Source organism: Lampetra fluviatilis, chromosome 54 (assembly GCF_964198595.1).
Source record: "Lampetra fluviatilis chromosome 54, kcLamFluv1.1, whole genome shotgun sequence".
NCBI lineage: Eukaryota > Metazoa > Chordata > Hyperoartia > Petromyzontiformes > Petromyzontidae > Lampetra > Lampetra fluviatilis.
Genome location: NC_136328.1, coordinates 104,973 through 121,569, shown reverse-complemented (window position 1 = coordinate 121,569; position 16,597 = coordinate 104,973). Strand labels below are relative to the sequence as shown.

Genomic DNA, 16,597 nt, shown 5'->3' with positions numbered 1-16,597 from the left:
CCACAGGGAATGCATTACTTGCTCCGCTGTTGGTGTTCGGTCACCGCTCTCCCATTCACATGTTTCATTGCTTTAACATTCCATCCCTTTGTTATGGCTACCCCCTGCCCCCTCCCTTGAAACCCCCCCGCCCACCTCCTATGCATTTCCCATTTGATATGCACATCCTTTTGTTGAGGCGTTCTTCTTACACCCCCCCCAACTCAGCTTATATATAAGCTCCCAGCTTGACAGGTTCTCATCCTTCACCTGAAGACGGCTGCTTGAGTTGTGGCCGAAACGTCGCGAGAGTTGTTTTATTGTTTTATTTTTATTATTTTATTACTTCCCTTCTACGTGACTTTACCGAAAAAAACCAAGAAGATGAATTCCTGCAGTCACTAAAGCTTTAAATCGAAATTGTAAATTCTGTTTGACTTCGTTAGGAGATTTACGCGATATTTAATTCAGAGTTATTTAAGTTTAGTCCAACATTTTTCAAATAATAGAACACAATTGGACCCAGCACGGAGGCTCGCTGGCAGGAGGGCATGGGACAGACCCAGGTGCAATAGTTTGACTGTCTAAGATGACTGACAGATGCACCAACTGTCTGGTACTTCGCTTGTTATTGTGAGAGTTGCTCCTCTGCCCTCTGTTGTTGCTGAAGGGCGACTGTCTCCAACTGCCCAGTAGCGTCCTTCACGAGTTTCCGAATTTGACACCGGTGTTACCGGTCATTGGCAAATGCACGCAGCTCCACATGCTTATGCACCACACCAAGGCCATCTCTTCTCTAGCCCGTGTTGTGCCCATTTAACCCAACTCAGAATTATAATATTTATTTAGACTGGAGGAATCCGATTAACTATGAAGCTCTTTTTCACACATGTCAAACCAATCAAAAGCTGCCTAGGCATGCGGTGGTTGAAAAAGAGTATTTAAAAAAAGTATCGAGACTCAGTGTGTACCGGTGTGTGGCAAACCTGGGAGGAAAGCTGGTGGATAAGTCCCGTGTGGTGTGCGTGGTGGCGCTATAAAGCGATCTAGTCTGTTAAATAAGTAGCAATAAATTATCTTAAAATAAATTATGTTTCGAGAACCTTTCTATGGATGTACCGGTGGAATTCCCCTCTGGTACAGATGCAATGGGAGGGTGATCGATACCCAGGTGCGTTCAAGGAATGGCTCTCTATTGGTCAATAATAGTACGTATGCGGATAAGCTAGTGATTGCTGCTCACTCTCAGGAGTTAGAGATGCTACTGCTGAATTTGGAGCATGCTACAAAGCGATGGAGCCTTACCATCAGCCCCACAAAAACGATGCACCTGCCTCCGTATTTTATGCCGACAAAAGGGGCAGTGTGCTTATGATCACCTCCGGTTTGGCAGGCTAGGTCTCACTCTGAATCAGTCAAGCGGCATGATCTTTTCATCAGCTACGTAACACTGTGTGGAAGCTACCTGGCATGTTGCTCCATACAAATCTTCGGGTCTTCTCGGCCACAGTTATACCCTCCCTGCTCTGTGCTTGCAAAACGTGGAGCCCTCTAAATTAAAATCTGCGCTGGTTTAAAACATTCAGGCTAGCCTTCCTACGATCCATCCTGGCTTCAACCACACTGGATTGTGTGAGGAGTTCACTAATCCTTGAAAGATCTGGGCACAACAACAGCCACCATTAGTCATTCAGTGGTGACGCCACCATTATTTGTTCCAGGCTATGTGCACTTTAAGGCCACGTTAAGTGTCGAAAGCCCGCTGGCAGATCACGGGACAGACCCAGGTGCCATGGGTTGACTGACAGAGATGACTGGCACCACCTGTGCCCCCTACTGTGCCAAGTTTGTGTGTTTTTGCCGCTGATGGACACAATCCCGATCAGTGATCTGCGTTGGCTGGGTCATGTAGCCCATATGTCCAGCCACCGCATTCCCAATCAGCTTCTGTTTGGCCGGATAGATGGGGCTAAATGGGTCCGGCACAGGCTGGAGAAGAGATAGATTGCCGTGGTACAGAAGGATCTGGGGGCTGATTGGACTTTCCGGTGATTGGTACCAGCAGTGTCAAGATCGGCCTCTGTGGAGGAGGCTCGTGAAGGACGCTACTGGGCAGTTGGAGGCTGTCGCCCTTCAGCAACAACGGAAGACAGAGGAGCGACGCTCACAACAAAGAGCGGAGTGCCGTGCGGCTAAAGCGCAGAGATTTGGAACAGTGGGGAGCACAATTGGTGAATCTGCCAGTCATCTCAGTCAACCCATGATACCTGGGTCTCTTCCGTGACCTCCCAGCAGGTCTTCAACACTTCACGTGGCCTCAAAGTGCAGTAAGCATGGTGGTACAAGTGTGACGTTACCGCCACTTCGTGCTAAATGGCGGTTGTTAATAAGTTGTGATAATCCATACGCGTGGTGGCGGGTTTTATCGACACATTTATATATTTACGCGATTTAACCCAAAAAAACTCTATTATGGATGATTTTGGTCGCGAAAGCCTACTGCGTGTTAAACGAATCGATGATAATGTCACAGTAGTAGGTGTGGCCGTGTGGGTCGTGCACTAATGGGGAGTCACCGCGGCGGAAGCGTCAGGCGAGGGGGGCTGGGCTACGCGCCACTCCCCCTCGCCCCAGTCGCGTCACGTGACGCGCGCGGCCCGCACGATTTGTGCCGAGTGGCGGTGCCGAGTGGTAGTGGCGGTAGTGGTGGTGGTGGTGGTGGACGCGGCCGCGAACTCTCCTCTCACCCGGCTACCGCTGCGCTCTCTTCGCCGCAGCTCCTCGCGCGTGCTCTCTCTGCACGGGCACCGCCAGCTGCAGATCCCTTGGGAGCTGCGCCCCACGATGAGGCCAGGGACACCCAGGCCTTGACGGAGCCCACGTCTTGCCTAGCGGGTCCGCGGCGCCAGAGCCGTTTTGAGGGCCGCGGAGCCGGACCGGACCGCTCTTGTCCACGCCATCTCACCGCTCTTCAACAACCTCTCACCCCCCTCTCATTAACTCCCCACCAGCCCTCTGCCTACCCCTTCACCACCAACCTCGGCAGCACTCGACGCGCCTCCAATGAGCACAAAACAGACGAAGAACGGGGCCGCTCGGGGCCTCGCACCGGCGGTGAGGACACAAGGTTCGTAAGCCACTCGGAGAGTCGCCGAGCCACTCAAAGACTCATTAGACCAGACTCAATCAGAAACTCATTGAGCCAGACTCGGAGACTTTCTGAGTTCGACTCGGTCAGCGACGAGCCAGGCACACCTCAAAATCAACCTCATCCCCCACTCACACCACCACCATCATTGCCACCATCACCACCACCACCACCACCCATATCGTCATGACTCCCATGACACCATCATCATCCCCATCTTTTACCCATTCATACTTTATTTGCATTGTTAGCCACTAGTGAACGTGCTTCTATTACCCAGCGACAGTGCGCCGAGTGCGCAATTTGGCCTACACTGGTTTTGTTTCGCTGCTGTATGACGACGCCTTGAGATGATTTTGGTATTTGTACGCTTTTATAGACTGAAATAAATGTTATAGAGTTGAAGGAGATTTGATTTCGTTGATTTGTAAATGAAATAATGTCGCCCTTGGGCAACAGGATTGCGCAATTCCTGTGCCGGGTGCCCCCCACCCTTTCCTAACATCTCATTCCCTCCCTTCTCCCTCACTCCTCTCTCTGCACGCAACCTCGGTATCGTCTTCAACTTCTTCCTCTCCAATCACATCTCTGCCACTTCCCGCACTTGCCACTTTCACCTATACAATCTTCGTAAAAGCAACATCAACCCCCAATAGGAAAAACAAATTGGCAGGATCCTCCTGAAAAATCGTTTTAAGGTTAAGCGAGGCTCTACCGGGTAAGCCAGCATAGTAATAATAATATTTGTACCTTCCGATGGTCATAGGGATTTAATGTACAAGCCATAAGTTCAACATTGAAATTTCGGATGTTAAGTTATTATCTTCCCAGTCACTGTGACCACGAGTGGCGGAACACGGCAGTTTGTCGGCAGTCAGTGCTGCTGCTGCGTGATTCCAGATGCCGAGTCGAAGCGCCGCCGCAAGTTGGCCGAAGTGCGTCAGGCGCTGGCGCGCGAGCCCGTCGACGTGGCCGCCCTGCGCCGCTCGGCCATCAGCGAGGGCGGCCTTCTCACCAACGAGCTGCGTCGCGACGTGTGGCCCAAACTGCTCTCCATCGACGCCCACGCATTGCCCCTCACACCAGGTGCCCCACCACACATCCACACACCCCACGCACTGCCCCCCCCCGCCACACCAGGTGCCCCCACACAAACCCCTCATACAGTATAGTCTTAACAGACAGGTGGGTAAAGTGCTGTTAGCGATCACCTATCAAGGCCGGCATGGCTCACAAGGGGTTTGAAGCCAACTCCACGCCTGGCCGCCATTGTCTCTCTAGTGGCATTGTTTACACACCGCACCAGGTACTCATTTGAGGCTGATTCGACCTAAGGGATGCCCAGGACCGGTTCAGATAATCGTCACTGGTGTTGGCCGTGAGAGGGAATTGACCTCGGGTCTCCAGGTTCGTAGCACAATGCGCTAAACGCTACACTACCGCTCTCATGCACGCACGCCCACACATGCCCACGCGCACTAATACATACCCACATACGCCATCACGTGCCCACGTGCGACCACGTCCGCCCACATGTCCACATTATGCCACCGGTACGTGTCAGTACCTCTGTGCGTCCATGTGTGCTGTCAATACTGCAGGGTTGTAGATGTATTTACCAGATGGGTTAGACACCGCATTTCTGTCATGAGTGTTATAGGAGTCTGTATAAAAGGTTTGATTCATCATTCTGTCAATTTTTTTAATGTATTTTGGTTTATTTTTGCATTTACAATGGCTTCTCATGGTTAATCACAGTTTACCCTCCATTACCTGATATGAGTCTGCAGCGTCCAAAGACACTATAATAATGTATAACATTTTGTATTTGCGCCATTCTTCTAGTGCTCAGCCATCACGAAGGAAGGCGCTACGTTGCATACAGTCTGTAGTAGCTTCACAGTTGGGTATAATGTTGCTGTGTATAATCTCAATTGAGTAATTTGCATTGTCGTTTTTTTCAAAATTGGAAGATGTAGACCATGATTGGCACGCAATGGCCTACTCTTTTCGAAAGACGTCATGGGATCTCAAATGTCCACTGTGAAGCAGATGGCACATAGTAGTATGTTATGGTTAATACACTTGCAGTAATAACCGGCGTGGTCTGCCGGAATCAAACCGCAAACCTTTGCAATCAACAACGAATGTGCTAGTGCTGAGCCGGGTCACTGCCCCAAACTTTTGTGCTTGAGTTATCATTTGTAAAAAAATGTGCTTGCGTCCTTCCTGGCAGGCAAGGACCTACGTGAGAACAACAAGGACTACAACCAGGTCTTGCTGGACGTGCGGAGGTCTCTGCGCAGGTTCCCTGCAGGTAAGGATGCGCCACAGCACAAATACAAAGATCCCCCGTATAGCCTTAACAGACTGTTGGGGCAAGCGCTGTGAGCGAGCACCTGTGAAAGCCAGCATGGCACACGAGGGGTTGGGTGGCCGACACCACGCCTGGCCACCTTTTTCTCCCCAGTGGTGATGTTTACACATCATACCAGGTACTCATTTGAGGCTGAGTCGACCTAGGATAGGCCCAGGACCAATTCAGATAATTGTCACTGATGTTGGCCCTGAATGTGAATCGAACGTGGGTCGCTGGGTTTGTAGCGCAGTGCGCTAACCATTGCACTACCGCCACAACACACAACACCTACCACACGCAACATACAACATACAGCCACACCAGATACATAACATACACTACACATACAATATACCACATCTACTACACCACACACACACCACATGCAAGATACACAACACGAGTAAAATACTACACCGGCAAAATATATCACGTGCAACATACAACATACACTCTACACAATACATATATACCACACACCCCATATGTGCAACATAAAACATACAGCTTACACAACACACAACAAACTGCCATTCATCACGAAGTGGCGGTGACGTCACCACGGCACCTGTGCCAGGCTATGTGCACGTTGAGGCCACGTGAAGAGTCGAATGCCTGCTGGCAGGAGGTCACAGAGCAGATCCAGGTGCCATGGGTCGACTGACTGAGATGACTGGCCGATGCACCATATGTGCCCTCTACTGTGTCAACTTGCTGTGCTTTAGCCGCCCGGTGCTCTGCTCGTTGTCCTTCACGAGTCTCCTCCACAGAGGTTGATCTTGACACCATCAGTCATCGGCAAGTCCACTCATCTCCACATCCTATTCTACTACATCACTCCATCTCTTATCTAGCCTGTGCCACACCCGTTTAGCCCGCTATATCCAGCTGAACAAAAGCTGTTTAGGCATGCGGTGGCTGGGCATGCAGGCTACATGATCCAGCCAACACAGCCTTGCCTACCGGAGGAGCTCATCAATGGGACTTTGTTCAGATCTTTCAACGATTTGTGAGCTCCCCACAATCCAGCCTGGTTAAGCTCAGGATGGATTGTAGGCATACCAGCCTGAATGTTTTTAACCGCCGCAGATGTTCCATCCGAGGGGTCCACATTTCGCAAGCTTAGAGAAGGGAGGGAATGACTGTGGCCGAGAAGACCTAAAGCTTCGTGCGGAGCGACAGGCCAGGTAGCTTCCACACACCATTGTATAGCCGATGAAAAGATAATGCCGCTCGACTGATTCGGAGTGAGACCTCTGCTGTCAAACCAGAGCCGGTCATAAGCACACTGCCCAGGTATGGGAAACTCTCCACAACTGCTCCATCACCAATGGGAAGCTGAGGGGTGGAGTGTTGGTGGCACAAAACAACCCAGGCAGGTGCTTAGTTTTGATGGGGCTGATGGTAAGACCCGACCTCTTAGTGGCACACTCCAGGTTCAGCAGCAACGCCTCCAACTCCTCCTCTGAGTGAGCAGGAATCACCAGATCATCAGCATACATAAGATGGTTAACCAATAGGCAGCCATTCCTCGACCACACCTGGGCATCGATCAGCTGCCCATTGTATCTGTACCAGATGGAAATTCTTCCGGTACAGCCATGGAAAACTTCTCGAACTATGTGATCAAAGATGATGTTAAATAATGTGGGAGCTAGAAGACATCCCTGTCGCATCTCAAGGTGAACAGGGAATGGCTCCGACTCCTGGCCTCGAAGCTTTACCCGGGCCTGCCCACCATCCTGATGAAGGCCTTTAATGGTTATGAGCAGAGTCAGGGACTGCGAAAGCATGAAGACCTGCCCACAGCCCTGGCCTGTTGATGGTATCATAGGCCTTGACCAGGTCAATAAAGCAGAGATGTATGTCTTGTTTGAATTCCCTCCACCTCTGCTGTAGCAGACGGACAGAGAATATGGCATCTGTGCAGGACCGCCCTGGTCTGAAACCACATTGGGGCTCCGCAAGCCTCTCCTTAGTGTGCCTGGCAAGGTGATGTTGAATAATCATTTCCATGACCTTTCCTGGCACACTGAGAATAGAGATGCCCCTGTAGTTTCTACAATCTGTGCGGTCCCCCTTCTTAAAGAGGGGGACCACCAGGGCATCCTTCAAATTCTGTCTTGTTGTCCAGACAGTTGTGATGATGTTATGTAGGGCAGGCTGCACACAGATGCCACCCTCCCTCAGCATTTCACTTGTAAGATTCTCTGCCCAGCACTTTTCCTGGTCTCAGACTTCGGATCGCCCCTCGCACTTCCACCACAGATGGCACCTCAGCCAACCATTCAGAAGGGGTGGCTACTTCTGATAATATTTGAGCTCTAGCACTCTTTCACACACACACTCACAGACTCTTACACCCATACTCGCACACTCTGTCACACACTTACGCATACATTCACACATATTGCAGAACAGAGGGAGAACATTTTATATTCACCTGAGGACGGCTGCTTGTGTTGTGGCCGAAACATCGTGCGAATTTTTATTAGGTTTTATTTTTTTATTATTTCCCTTCTTTGTGAGTTTACCGAAATAACCGATGATATCGAGGGAGAACGTACAAACTCCACACAGACAGGTTTCCAAGTCAGGAATCGAACCCAGGTTTGTGTTGTTGTGAGGCACGAGTGTTACCATTGCGCCACCCTGCCACCCTACAGCCGGCTTGCCTGGAGCTCTTTTAGCAACGGGTGTGTGTGTGTGTGCCCTGGCTGGTGTAGGTATGCAGGACGACCAGCGAGCCGTGCTGCAAGAGCAGCTCATCGACGTTATTCTGCACGTTCTGCGCCGCAATCCGCAGCTGCACTATTACCAGGGCTACCATGACATCGTGGTCACCTTCCTGCTAGTGGTGGGCGATCACATGGCCACCGCCATGGTGGACAAGCTCTCCACGCACCACTTGCGGTAGCCTCTGCCTCCAGACACAAGCAGCAGGCATCCTCATAGCGAATAATAATAACAGGATCAGTCAATGTCTTGTTCAGAAAAATGAATGGAGGAATGTCTGGTCATGATAATGTTTGGCAGAGTTGCGCAGTGGTGGGAACACTTGCGACTCGCAGCCTTGCTTCAACTTCATGCTTGAGCGCTATTCTCTGTATGTTCTCCCCCAGCTCTAAAGTTAAAGCTACAATAATTTAACATGCACATTTTTGTAGAGTAAAGCACAGGACCCCACAGACAAGCAGGAAGGCAGCCAGAACCGGTGCCAAAAATTGCCCAAGCCACATAGGTTTTGTCTGGGTTTTCTGGTTTCATCCCATAGCTTTTCAAACAAAAAGTGTAACCGGTATGGGATTACACGGAGCAACATCGCCCCCAACTGAAAAAACCTAGTGGGACCCTCCTAAAAAGAGTTGAGACTCAGTGATGATGATGATAATAATAACAACCTGACAATATTTATACTAATATCCCAGCATGGTGGGTATGACTGTTGGCGACGCACAATGCTAGAGCATATCTGAACTTCACCAGTACTCCTGTAGGTTTACTCAACTGGAATTGCACCTTGGAATCATCGACCTCTTTCTGGCAGACCAATGCCTGTTTGCAGACCAGTTACTGAGTCTCCTTGTGTCAGACAGTGATATCTGCCCACAGAGTTGCTCTTTCAAAATATTTGAGATGCAATGTAAAGCACTTATTTCATGTTAAGATCTGTCAAACGCCCTGGTGTAAATCCAGTCATTATTAACATTAAATAATGAATTGGAGTAGGGTGACGATACCGGCTTAGCTTAGTTTTAGCTATACCATCCTATCTCCACGCTAACCTTAATAGGTGATCTCAGCATCTGTCTAGTAGTCTGTTCTTGTGTCCTTTTATCCACGCGTGGGTCTCAGAGACTTCATGGACCCGACAATGGACAGCACCAAGCACATTCTCAACTACCTGATGCCCATTCTTGAGAGGGTGAACCCAGAGCTGCACGACTTCATGCAAAGGTGTTGACCCACAGCAGTGCCTCTCACCCTGCCCTTGTCTCTGTAGTGCAAGGGCAGACTGGTGCTGTTTAATGTTTAAATGCGTTTTCTCCTATTTAATCTCTGCAACATTTTGTATTGCTTGACTTCCACTTCGATTCATTCATCATTGATTTTTGGGTTATGCCACGTAATAATTTGACCACATTGTGGCAGTAAACACAGACTTGTCCTAACTGACGGCGTATAGTGACGCCACAGCTTTGGATGCTGCATCTGTGTGAGCAGCGCAGAGGTGGGAACCATATTTGCGCTGAGTTGGCTCATCACTTGGTACGGCCATGTGCTCTCCGACTTCCGCCACGTCGTGCGGCTCTACGACTTCTTCCTCGCCTGCCACCCACTCATGCCCATCTACTTCGCTGCCGTGGTGAGCGGGCCATGGCCTCTCTCAACATGGACGGCAGGGTGGCGCAGTGGTAACACTCTTGCCTCACACCAAGAAGGACCTGGATTCGATTCCTGACTTGGGCACCTTGCTGTGTAGAATTTGTAGTTTCTCCCCCTGTTCTGCATGAATTTCCTTTGGGTTCTGTGGTTTCCTCCCATATCTAAAAAAACATACATTTTAACCGGTATTGGTCAGACATCCCAATGATGAAATATTACTCTTTAGTTCTTTCGGTAAAGTCACGTAGAAATAAAATAAAATAAATAATAGAATACGACGTTTCGATTGCAACACAAGCAACCGTCATAAGGTATAAATGAATGCAAGCCTCGGAAAGAGACACATACAGAGAGAGAGACATACACAGAGAGAGACAAACACAGAGAGAGACACACATGGGGGAGAGACACAGAGACACTCGCAAGAGAGAGACACAGAGATTAAATATTACCTGTAAATTATGCAATTGGAATTTTATAGTGCAACAATATTGCCCCCTACTCCAAAAACTTGGCAGGACCCTCCTGAAAAGGAGTTGAGGCTCGGTGAGCTCAATGAGCCTTTCCTGGGTAAACAAATCACATTACGAGCATGAGTAATTATCAGACTGCATACTGTGACCAGTGGAATAAGCACGTGAATTATAATAAGGATTTTTGTATTTATTTATTATTAAGCTCAGTTCCACATTGGGGAGTGCTCAAGGTCACTAAACTCAGGGTATTTGGTGCCCTCCCATGTATGACTCCTCCCGTTTCATTTCTCATTGCTAAAGCCAGTATTTTCTTAAGTGCTACTCTGAACAAATCGACACTAGTGTGCATCCTTTTTTTTATCACGCTGCCCTTACCCACATGTAGGGGTGAGCAGTCTAAATGAGCCACTGAACCCTGAGCCCTTAGGCCGTTTACCTGCAGCGAAGCGGGGGAGACATGTTGCCTGGCATGCATGTTGCCAGCATAACTGCTCTTGCAGTGCTGCCTTTAGAAAGCACCTTCCATGAGTCAAATGATTCCAACAGTGAATATTCTTCCTGTATTAGTCACGGCTCGGCTCAGGCTTGGCTCTGCCTCATGCGAGCTGGCTCAAAGGCGTGATTCACTTGAGCCGGCTCTGATCATGGTCCCAGCCACGCTTTCCATGGCGCTGAGCCTGAGCCGAGCCATGGCTGAGCCACTTATATCATCTTTGAAACAAACCGTGCAGCTCAAGCCGGAACTGAGCTTGAATGTTAGAGGCCAAGCCAGAGCTGAGCCGCGACTCAGAATACGGGTGTCTGTGTGCCTGTGCGTGCGTAGATAGTGTTGCACCGAGAAGAGGAGGTGCTGGCGAGTGACTGCGACATGCCCAGTGTACACCACCTGCTCTCACAGATCCCACAAGACCTCCCGTACGAGACTCTGATCTCCCGCGCCGGCGACCTCTTCGTACAGTTTCCACCATCAGAACTGGCCAAGGAGGCATCACTGCAGTTCCACCAGAGGTAAAGATAATCATTATAAGTTGTTTTTGATAGAACCGCCCTCCTTTACACTGAGGTGTCTCTGGGCACTTAACACGTAGTAAGATAATGGCATCATGTCTCATAGTCTTTGGTTCGTTCGGTAAAGTCACGTAGGTATAAAATAAATCACGACGTTTTGGGCGCAACACAAGAGTCCGTCATCAGGTGGAAAAGCATGGTCTGCTGCTGAGGCAGACAAAACAGTATTTAAGATTTGAAGTTTTCGTGACTGCTGGGATCCATACTCTTTGGCTCTTTCGGTAAAGTCGCGTAGGTAAAAAATAAAATTAATTAAATCACGACGTTTCGATTGCAACACAAGCAATCAGCATCAGGTGGGAAAACCACAAGCACAGTCTTTGAAAACAAATTGAGTGGCTAAATCTATTTTAGAGCTAAGCCGAGACACGTCTAACAATGCAGGCCCGAGTACATGCCATACAACTACAAAAGTCAGATGGTGACCTACAAATACTGGGAGATGAGTGACAACCACCCACCGTCTTGTCAGCCACCAACCAATGTGCCACAGTGTGCATTCTGTGGAAAACCCTTTATTAATGCTAACTTCGTTATTCTCTCCCATCTCCGGCAGCACTGCCATTTCCACGTTCAAGGACTTTGAGCTGGCCTCCACGCAGCAGCGGCCGGACAATGTGCTGCGCCATCGCAGGGCTGCGGCGTCACCTGCGGGGGGAGCGGAGGGGGGGGGCGTGGGCCCCGTGGCCGCCGTTGTCCAGGGCCCGAGTCGCATGCTCAAGCTGGCCGTGTGGGGTCTCACAGCCACGCTGGGTGCCGCCGCCATCGCCGCGATGAACACCGCGCTGGAGTGGGCCCCGGAATTCGTGCTGCGGCTCTTCCCGTGACCCGTGGCTTGAAGCGCGTCGTGCCAGATCCGATCCGTTTTATGATTGGACGTTTACGACGAATGTGGTTGTATTTGGAAATGAGGCAGGTCACTGGCATCAAGTCTGTCGGCGGCACCACTGGTAATTGGATAATGCGCAGAGCGACTCATGAGCTGGAGCATTTACAATAGGATTCACCTCTGGGTGGCAGACTGGGAGAATGATGCTGATAACGGTGCTTCATCACCACACCGTGAACCACGACTTTCAAAATCAGAATTTTGATTTATACTGGAGGAATACAATGACCTATGAAGTGCTTTTTCACTTGGCAGCAAGATGAAAATGCTGAACTGAGTGTATAAAGCCAGTCTTGGATTAGTCACCTTTGTGTTAAGACATTCCCCCTCTTGATGCAGACTATGCCTTGGATAACGTAGTCTCATCACTCAAATGTAAAAGTTCATATTAAAGGGAAAAAATATCTTATTCCTTCCCGTCTTGAATGTATTCCATGTTTCCTGCAAGTCTTTTGCATTATCTATCCATGGTTTGAAGGATGCCTTTTTATGAAGGAACTCATCCAGTTATAATTTTACGAATGATCCAATGGATCGTGCCTCTTTAAGTTGCAGTGGCTACTACGGCTGCTCATTGCCCTCAAGCCAATTCTATATTAAAGTAATTATCTCCTGAACGATAGATTTTATTCTCACGTGGTCTATTTTTCCCACTCAATAATTGGCACTTGTGCATCCCCTCGTGCTTTTACAAATCATTCCGTTGTAAAGCGAGTGCACTTGATGGCGCGTCTTGAGCATATTCTAAAGTAGAGAATTCTGCATGCACGGCATCAAGGAGCAATTTCTTTAAAAACAACTAATTATATGCTGTACTGTGCAGCAACTGCTAAACTTTTGAGGCATTCTTTTTAATGTAGCCACCACCTTAGACTGCCATCTTTAGCCTTTGGATAACAAGTTCCTGGATGTCTGCAGACAGTTCTTAGACACAGCTTTGCTGCAGCATGTATACTTATTACATGGCCAACGGGCATTTTTCACAAATGTAATGCCTCTTGTCCTTTCACACCCACTCATCTGCACTCTGCTATGGCAATTCTGAAATGGGCAGGAGGGTGGTGGCGCATTGGTAACACTCGTGCCTCACAGCAATGGCCCGGGATTTGATTTCTTACTCGGGTGCCTTGCCATATGGAGTTTGTTCTCCCTCTGTTCTGCATGGGTTTCCTCCCATAGCTATAATTGCATACAGTGTAACTGGATTGCCCAAACATCTCAATGCTGAAAAATACCTGAAAATGTATCGATTGGAATTGCACATAGCATTATCGCCTCCTGTGAAAACTTGGCAGGACCCTCATGAAAACTTCTTGAGACCCAAGCTCTCCTGGGTAAAAAAGTGAAGAATAACTTTCATCAGGAACAACCTGCGTTGTGTGTGCGGTGGATAGCATTGCATTGGGTATTATCTTTAAAAGTTTGTCTTGGTGGAATTCACCGAGTTTCAGGAGGTTTTTGCATTGAGATCTTTGTCCAGCATGACTAATGGCTTCATTTTTTATATGTCGGCTATCATGACCAATGATTCATAAAAATATTTAACGTGTTCAGTCGTGCAGGTATGATGGCAGAGCTACACCGTCTCGGTGGCTGTCGGGTGGAGGAGGGCTCTAACATACCGACACGACCTAACCCAAAAAACCATGCGTGAATCATGACTGTATTTGGAAGGAAGGCTGAGTTTCTACAGAAGATCCCTGTGTTTGAGGGGTGTTGAACTTTTCATTTGAATCCCTGTGATGTAAATGTGTTGAAATGCATAATTAATTATTTTTGTTTATTTTTCCCATGATTAAAAAAATATTATTTGGGTGCAAATATACTTCTAAATTATTTTATTAAGAATTACATATTTTAAAGCACCAGTCAAAACATTGCAAAATATATACCAAAAACGTCACAGACTTTAATAACAGGATATCCTGTTCTGGTAACTTAAAATCAGCGTTAAAAAGGGTGTAGAATATAGTGGCGAATGTAAACCTGTTTGTATTTTTTATTATATTCTTAAACAATGTTGACTGGTCCTAAATCCATTTCATATGTTGATGTAAAATAAATATTTACTACACTAAGTTTCTCAGACTTTTATGTTCCAGAACAAGATTAATAACTGCCCCATGTCCTTTTTTATTTGCAAGGAATGTAATGTTTATTCACGTACATTTTTTTACCTAAATAAGAACTAAACGAGATTACCAGGTAGAGCCCACGAAACTGAGCTCTTTTTAAATCCTTTATATTAAGTTCACTTGCTTGTTTAGGACCGTGCAAATCTTTCGCTCGTTTTTTAACCCACTTCCCGTGATCCAATCGAGCTGACATTTTCCACACAGACTCGTTGTGTGTGACAATTAATTTTCGTGAAATTTTTTTTCCAAATTTTACGCTGTTTAGGGAAAACAAATTAAATATTTAATTACCAATTGCTTAATACTGGCAGACAATCATCTGACCCATAGGTGGCAGCCATCTCAAGCCAGAGGACGAGAAGACTCTAGCCGCCACGCATATAAAGGATTTATAGTGAAAAACTTTGTTTTTACGGGTTTACTTGTTCAGAGGCGACCTGGCCACACAATGATAGCTCATGAGCTTTGAGGCACTTTTTCATGGATACTATGAAGTTCATTTGGACAGATGTCCAATCGGGATGGGTCAGAAAGTTACAATCCAAAAAAACGAATGGAGTGCAAAGTATAGGAAAGGTAAACAAATCATTAAAAGAAAATGAACTGAAACTAAATAAATGTTAATTTAGGAGCTTTCGTGACTGCAGGAATTATTCTTTGGTTCTTTTCGGTTAAGTCACGTCTAAAAATAAAATAATAAATTAAAATAAAATAACATATTACGACGTTTCGATTGCAACACAAGCAATCATCATCAGGCATAAAAGAAATAGCAACAAAAATCTAACTAGAAAAAACTATAGACAGACATACAAGCAGACAGACATCACAACGGCACACAGAGAGAGGAGCAAGCTGACAACGCGGCACGGGCACGCAAGCCTGAAAATTAGGAGGCAGGCACACGAAAATTAAATAACCTAGTAAAATATCGAAATGTAATGTAATACAACACAGAGAGTCGGTTAACACACAATTAACGCATAGCCTGGTTGATTACGTGTTTCAAAATTTGCTAAGTTAGAATTTTAAGTGTGAGCAACAAAAATCTAACTAGTAAACTATAGACAGACATACAAGCAGACAGACATCACAACGGCACACAGAGAGAGGACACACATCGGCACAAAGAGAGGGGTCGTTTCTGTGACGGTCCCTTAAATATAGAGAGGAGGGGGTGGGGACGGGGAGAGGGCGGAGAGAATCAAGCATATCAAAGACTGCACGCCAACGTACCCTATTGTAAGTAAACTGACAACGCGGCACGGGAGCGCAAGCCTGAAAATTAGGAGACAGGCACAACGAAAACCAAATAACCTAGTAAAATATCGAAATGTGATGTAATACAACACAGAGAGTCGGTTAACACACAATTCCAAGGAGAATTAACAATTCTCCTTGGAATTTTCACACTTAAAATTCTAACTTAGCAAATTTTGAAACACGTAATCAACCAGGATATGCGTTAATTGTGTGTTAACCGACTCTCTGTGTTGTATTACATTACATTTCGATATTTTACTAGGTTATTTAATTTTCGTGTGCCTGCCTCCTAATTTTCAGGCTTGCGTGCCCGTGCCGCGTTGTCAGCTTGCTCCTCTCTCTGTGTGCCGTTGTGATGTCTGTCTGCTTGTATGTCTGTCTATAGTTTTTTCTAGTTAGATTTTTGTTGCTATTTCTTTTATGCCTGATGATGATTGCTTGTGTTGCAATCGAAACGTCGTAATATGTTATTTTATTTTAATTTATTATTTTATTTTTAGACGTGACTTAACCGAAAAGAACCAAAGAATAAATAAATGTTATTTTACCAGCGAAGCTCCACTGAGCTATTAGTTATTTTTCAGAAGTGACCAAGCCACAAATATTAGCTCGACGAAGTGCTTTGTGGAAATTTATAGCAGCCAAATAAGGCAGTCTTCGATTTACAAACAACCGACTTAAGAACACCAGAAATTACAAATCAGCTTACGTGAAATATATTTTTTAATATTGACTTAGAACGCGAACTCACATTTGCAAACCTAACCGTGGAACTATTGTGTTAATCGGAGCGATCCTCCGCGAGATGTCATGAGTCGGACTTGCGCTGGGAGAGTGTGTGTGTGTATGAAAATTAGTATGTGAGGAGGCTCCTGAAGGACGCTGTGACTGGGC

General features: G+C 47.1%; 1 protein-coding gene across 3 annotated transcripts; it reads left to right on the top strand.

Moving 5' to 3' along the window:
* The first annotated feature begins 2,629 nt into the window (after nucleotides 1-2,629).
* TBC1D20 (TBC1 domain family member 20) lies at nucleotides 2,630-14,371 on the top strand. 3 transcript variants are annotated; one of them, XM_078879465.1, is made up of 8 exons: nucleotides 2,630-3,106; nucleotides 4,028-4,213; nucleotides 5,364-5,444; nucleotides 8,213-8,399; nucleotides 9,342-9,443; nucleotides 9,711-9,852; nucleotides 11,247-11,356; nucleotides 11,973-14,371. In XM_078879465.1, the coding sequence occupies exons 1-8, from the start codon at nucleotides 3,043-3,045 to the stop codon at nucleotides 12,241-12,243; spliced, it is 1,143 nt and encodes a 380-aa protein (XP_078735591.1). In that variant the 5' UTR covers nucleotides 2,630-3,042; the 3' UTR covers nucleotides 12,244-14,371. The 3 variants fall into 3 exon arrangements, with proteins under 3 accessions (XP_078735591.1, XP_078735592.1, XP_078735590.1); XM_078879464.1 differs by having other exon boundaries at nucleotides 2,631-3,106; nucleotides 11,172-11,356; nucleotides 11,973-14,369; XM_078879466.1 differs by lacking the exon at nucleotides 4,028-4,213 and having other exon boundaries at nucleotides 11,172-11,356.
* Nucleotides 14,372-16,597: the final 2,226 nt, after the last annotated feature.